This window comes from Patella vulgata, chromosome 8, assembly GCF_932274485.2.
Source record: "Patella vulgata chromosome 8, xgPatVulg1.2, whole genome shotgun sequence".
NCBI classification, from domain to species: Eukaryota; Metazoa; Mollusca; class Gastropoda; family Patellidae; genus Patella; species Patella vulgata.
Genome location: NC_065886.2, coordinates 9,109,781 through 9,116,668, shown reverse-complemented (window position 1 = coordinate 9,116,668; position 6,888 = coordinate 9,109,781). Strand labels below are relative to the sequence as shown.

At 37.2% G+C, this 6,888-nt stretch overlaps 1 protein-coding gene across 1 annotated transcript; it reads right to left on the bottom strand.

Annotated features, from left to right (window-relative positions):
• Positions 1-457: 457 nt before the first annotated feature.
• LOC126813677 (uncharacterized) lies at positions 458-3,049 on the bottom strand. Its single transcript, XM_050539169.2, has 2 exons — positions 2,521-3,049; positions 458-1,449 (listed from the first exon to the last, which is right to left on the bottom strand). Exons 1-2 carry the CDS (start codon positions 2,723-2,725, stop codon positions 458-460), a joined length of 1,197 nt encoding a protein of 398 aa, XP_050395126.2. The 5' UTR covers positions 2,726-3,049.
• Positions 3,050-6,888: the final 3,839 nt, after the last annotated feature.

Sequence of the window (6,888 nt, the reverse complement as noted above, 5' to 3'; positions counted from 1 at the left end):
GTTACCTGTAAGGGGGTGGGGCGGTATACAAAATGTCGTATGTCAGACATATTTACCTAAAAAGTAATTATATTAAATAGCAAATTGTCGTATCTCATAAAATTTTGAAAAAAGGCAGATTTCACATTCTCTGATTATCAATAATGCTTCAAAATCATTTTGTTAACAATTGATTAAAGTATGAATGTTTCTGTTGAGGAGAAACCGTATGACTATTCACATTTGTATTTTACCGCCAATAAAAATAAGGCTATAAAATGTCAGGCTATGAAAAGTTGCGCCTTCTGATTTTGAATTCATAAATGTAATAAAAAGTTTTTACCAAATTATTGATATACGACCTTTTGACTCTTCACTGACGATATATATAATTTAAAGATATGCCCACACAGTAGCTATACTTCAAAAAAAATAATTCATAATTCCACCGAATTCATACGGATGCACAAAATAAAATTTAACACACCTGATAAAATTCCAAAAGGCCATCTTCCTTAAAAGACACCATCAATAACTTTACAAACGCAATTAACTTTATGTGATGATTTGTCTCTTTCACGTAAAAATCCATATCAGCAATTGCTTTTCTCAAGACTGGAGACTTTTCTTTTCGTAAAAAATGAATAACTGAAAACTTCTTCTTCTCCGACTTTTTATAATTATCCAAGGAGTGTCCCGTGAGTCTTTCAAAATGCACAGCCATAAATTGTTTTTCAAACAAATAAGGGAAATCTTTCCGTACATCATCAGTACTACCAGTATTTATAGTTTTTCTTTGAAGAGGATAGGTTTCTTTCATGTATTCTGTGATCGTGCTTAAGCAACTAGTATTTTTCGATTTCATAAATTCATTTTTCATCCAATCACGTTTTTCGACCATACCCTGTTCTTCCTCAGAGTCGATGTCTATGCTCCATGTTGACAGACAGCCATACTTTTGCGAAGACACTTTACTGGAATCATATTCAATGCTGGGCCCATTGCTTGTTTTTCGATTCAAATTGTTGAGACGTTCAGTCATACTAGACAGGACACTGGAGTACCCATTACCGATCATCTTTCCCATTATCATATCTCCCAATGATTCTTTGTATTCATTTACAAATTTTGCCGCGATCACATGAATGTCTTTGGAGTTTGGTTTTGTACATACTTCTCTCATACTTTGGCATAATATTCGTATTGCCTCACGACGCATTGATTCATCAGGTCTTTTTTTCTTTTCGCAATCTTCCAAAAAAGATTTGGAAAACTTTTCCCAAGGAATATTAAAAGACTGAGACCATAATTGTGTAATTGATGGAGAACCAGATCTTGTGTCATCAGAAAAAGAACTACTGGCACTACTTGCACAGCCAGTGGCAGAAGAATTCAACAACCATGTTGATGTACTGTGGTCTGTTTGATAAGTACTTTCTGCAGAGGCTGATGACAAGTTTCCAACATCAGCTGAAAGACAGAAAGAAAATTTGTAATTGGGGGTATTAATCTGACTATTTGATGAGAGCTTGACCTGCATGCTATTAACTGTACAGATACAGTATGCATGTTTTATTTCAATGGACAGACAGACAATAAACAGGTCATGACCTGAATGATTCAGTGCACTCTATAAGCTAGAATACCGTAAATCATCCTTGTAAAGGCTGTAATTTCTTGAATGTGATTAGTACACAGATGTAATGGAGTTTCGCCAACTTGACATGGGAGCTGCAGTCCCACAGCCTTGTACGCTCATGATCATGACAAAAAGACATTCATGAATTGGAAATAAAATTTAACGTCCTACTTTTATGCACTTATTTAATTGGCTAATGAAGACGGCAATGCCATGCAGGGTGCAATGAGGGAAATTTTGCCAGGACAGCCGGCGATAACTCGTACTCGCCTACTCTTTAGTCGATTTCCAACTGTCTGGGTTATTTAACGTGCACCCTTATGCAGCACACAGGACCTCGGTTTTTTGTCCCATCCGAACGACTAGGTGCTATTTCTTGCCACTTGGGTCTGCACCACTGACAAGGGGAAGCCAGATTGGAAAATCTAGATGATCTTTCCCCGACGGGGATCAAACCCACGATCTCCTGGTTAGCAAGCAAGCCCCATACTCACTGAGCCACCGCGACTCCCATTTAGGAATTAGAAAATTAAGGTTTCCAAATATGGTTAATGTTAATATTATTATCAGGTCGGTTAAGGAATTTCAGCCCAACTTGATTTTCAGTCGCATTTTGCTACTATAGGCATGTGAGTACTACTTTTGACCCTACTAAGGCCTCTGTTTACTATTAGCGACACAAATGTGATTATTGAATTACGTATTTACTTACGCCTGTCACACTAAAACATGTAAGTCTATATCTAAGTACTGGTACACAATTTCTCATGCAAATTGGTTGTATGTAAAAATTGGATGAAAGGATACTGGTGCAAAGAATATATTACTGCATTTTGTGATTAGAGTATGAGAGTGGGGAGTCAGACCTGCTTTTACATAAAAAATACAACATTAATACCTACCAATATTAAGCCTCCTTTTAACCTCAGCTATAAATCGTCTCGCAGGAACAAGTTTCAAAATGTCTGTCAAATCCTCAACATTCAAGTATGTTAAGTTTTCAATAGTTGAGATGCCTATGTCTTCAAATCTAGACCTTAAAAGACTGAACTGGGTTTGAGATATATCAGGAATTAGTTTCTCGACGAAAGTAATAACTTCATCCATCACTAAAAAGTAACAAAACAAAATCTTTAACTCTCAATTGCTAGATTTGTCGTTTGTGTAGGTAGCTTTGATGCAAACTTCCGGAGGGCAATAACTCGGGAAACAAAATGCCACAAATGATCTACATATATAGTACATATCAGATTTACTTATAATTTACCTCAAGAAAACATATCCAAGTAATCCCTACTGCCAACCCCTGAATTTTTGTAAGAAAGTAACTTTTCATCGACGTCCATTGAAAGTGAACTATATTTACGAAACTATTTGTGTGTGTTGCGGTCTAACTTCGTATCAGAAATGGTTCACCTGACCTTTGACCTTTCCGAGATCTCGATAGGTAACTTCACGATTAAACACGAAGTTGAATAGTGTGGGACATTATTTTTTTGCATGGTCTTGATAATCGAGAGTATTCCCTGGATCTTATATCTATAATGGCATAAAACGGTATATAAATCTGTGGTTCGTGTTAGTACCATATATCTCTGTGGTTTTGTGACTGTCATATTTGATTTGGGACATAATTAATGTAGAGAGTATATCTTAAAGGGGGGGTAATTAGGTCTATAAATAGAAATGAAATGGAGTTTAACGCCCCATTTTTATGCACTGTAAAGCTTTTTAGAGACGGACATTTGCCAAGCATGTGCAATGAGGATGAATTTCGCCAGGGCATCGGCACATGCCTACCCTGTTCACCCTCCAATGGACTAGAACGTTTTTCCATACAAGCCCTCATGAGGATGAGGGGGGACCAGATTGAAGTCAGCACCCCTCTAATTACAGAAATCTCCTCGGATTTCGACCACTATATTTTGGGAATGGCCGAAATTTATTTTCAGTCCCGAGACTAGAAATCAAAAAGAAGAATTTAGCCTCATAGAGTCATTATTTATTGTCTGATTTTTTCAAAGTGTCACCCTAAAATTGGCAAATATTTCTAAAGGTAAGTGATATCTACAAAAACTGATTTGACCTTAAAATTGTTATTACTTTGACTGTTGATAGATGATTTTCAAAATTAAAATTTCCTAACTTCAATATTTAAAGAAAGTTGTTCTGCAAGTTAGCCGTTTTCAATTTCGAAAAGACTGGATGTCAATATCACAATTATTCTTGAGACTGGAAATCCATCAACCTCACAACAATTTAACTCTCTTGGACCAGACGCAAAAACCTCTCTCGCAACCAGATCGATATGACCCCTCTTGTACAAAACCTTTGTTTTTTCATGATTTGAGTCCATGATTTATGTAAGCAAGCTTGGCTTCTCCTGTTTCCGGTCGACATATTATGTTCTATTTATAGTTATCGAGATTAAGAAAAATTAACTTGCAAACTTCAGTTTAAAAACTTCGAATTTTCTGCATTGTTTATGATGACGTTACGTCAATGGCGTACATGACTCTAGAGGAAAACTTGGGTGAAATTATTATGGATAATGAATCGGATAACAAGGATTTTGAAGTATAAACAGACGGTAATTTTGTCATAAATAACTCTGTACTAGACCTTGTTGATCCTGCGTAATGGGTGCACAGTCCACAGATTCACAGCTACTCTTTTTGCGAAAAATGTGGAGGTCCGGTCCGTTCAACCGGGCTTCAAGGGAGTAAATATGAAAACAAATTACATTTTCTGAAAAATCAGACTAAATGCTAAAATAAATTCAATTCATGTTTGGGGTTTGCATCATTGCTTCTGTATTAAAGTTTCATTTGAAATTTTTAGGTCTCAATTCTAAAATTAATTCAGGTCGGGAGCTTGCATTGGTTTTAAACAATTCAGGACCGAAAGGGTTAAACCAGTTTATAGAACAAATTTTTTTAAATATTGAAATTTCAAGTTTGAAATTCATCTATCAATAGTCAAAATAATAACAAAAGGAAAAGGTCTAAACAGTTGGTGTAGATTTCAGTTACTTTTAGAGGTATTTGCCAATTTTGGGGTGACAATTTGCCGGCTGACATGGCAAACGGATAATTTCATACCACTTACATTCTTGATACCACCTTTTTTTCGTACTCAAACTTTATTTATTTTTTGTACGAAATGTGAGTAGGGCCTACCGGTATATAACAAAACTTATGTAGGCCTACCATTTTATAATATTTTTTTTTCAAACAGCAGGCAGTCTCAAGTCCACCATATTGCAATGTTAATCTAAAATGGGTGTCATCAGTCTGGACTGTTTGTAGACTGACAAATATTGACGCCCCTAAAAATTTCATGTGAACCCTCTACAGTACGTATATAAATTTAATATAGCCGTTTTCACCAGCCCATAAGGTAGAGAAAAATAGGACATTTAAAACACTATTTCTATTCAATTCCAACTGGTCTTGCCTCATCATCATTATGGCGTCAGCCATCTGCCATGCGGTCTTCGTTCAAAAATCTTGAGGGATGGGGAAAGAGTCAAAGACAACTCTGTAGTATACAGACAGGCACTAGCAGTTCTAATTTATGTAAGTGAGAGGCTCAGAGGAATTCGTCGTCAATCAAATTCTTATGCTTGGACGACTTACCGACTGGTAGGTAATTCTGGTTACTCTGGTACTGTGAATTTGATGTTGATGTTTACAGTTGGGTTATGGCCATGTTAGCGAAATGGCGCGAATAGACGGTTGCCGTTAAATGGTCGCGTCAAGGCTGCAAAACGAAAAATTCCGATTATTTATTTCTATCGGCAGTATGAGTAAGCTATATTTATTGATCTATTTAGGAATCAAATAAGGTGTAAAACTACAGCTGATTTTGATATTCAGATGAGTTTCACTCGTTAACGTTGACTAATTCATGTCGTGAAATTCAGTCACGTGTTGCGAACTTGCACGACCACTAGATTGCGTCATTGTTATTTTTGGCTGAAGCATGGGCGTCGCCAACTGGAGGGTTTGAGGTTGGGAGGCCCGGGGAGGGGGTGGGGGTACACAGTCGGTACAACGCCTGAAAATCGTCCCCTTTTGGGGTTTTTGAGCCAAAAAATCGGTACAACGCTCATGTACAACACCCCACTCATGGGGTACGGAAAAATGACACCGGAAAAAAATGATATGGAAAAAATGGCACCCGGAAAAAATGGCATTCGGAAAAATGCCGCAACCGGAAAAAGGGTGTATACATACATAACAGTGAGTAGGAACGCCGCCAGGCGTGACTCTCTCGATTACTTATCTCTGTATCCAATGTTTTTTTGATTCTATTTTATTTTTCGGGTGACATTTTTTCCAGGTGCCATGTCTTCCGGTGCTATTTTTTTCGGTGACATTTTTCCTACACCCCCCCCCCTTTCCCTGTTGCCGCCATTCATTGCAAATTAAGTATCATTTGTAATATGTCCCTCTTTTCTATGGTCAGAGTATTATTCAAAAGCCCGAACTGCCGTCATTTTTATTTGTGCATACATATTATAGGTATGATAAAAATTCCAAGGGGGAATTTAGTCAAAAGTCAATATGTTCTAACTTCCAGTCATTCTAATTGTATTGACATTTTATAAAAGTATAATTGCTTGATCCTGGCATACTTTAAAAATATTCTCGTGAGAAACCGTTATGATCCTCCCTGTTTGGTTATTTTGCGTGGTAAAGGCACAATAGATAGGGCCTACTAAATTGTCATATCGACTAAAGATCTACCTCTCCATGTAAAAGTACAGCCTTCTGTGAAATTACAGCAAACTTGTTATTTCACATTAAGTTACTGTTAATTAACACTTTAACGACTGTTAAAAGTTGAAATTTCACGAAAATGTTAAAAAACAGGATAATCGCGGAAATTTACATCGCAATGTTTTTTAACAAGTGAATTTGTATTATTTCACAGTAATTTCGTGTTTTGTCACATAAACTTTTTACAGTGTATTCCTTGTCACGTACAACCGGGAAATCGAAACCACACCAGTTGACTCAATGGCAGACCTTATGATACAGCGCGCACGTGCAACATTGAACGTGATATATATAATAATATATGGTTTGCAAATACTATTTCAAATACGGTGGGTAAGACGCTGGCTCGCTAGCCTGGAGGCCGGGTGTTCGATCCCTGCATTGGCCGAGAAAGTTCATCCAGATTCTCCGGCGTGGTTCCCCCTTGTCAGTGATGCAGGACTGAGGGCCTGAAAAGTACAGCGGTCTAGTCGTTCGGATCGTGCA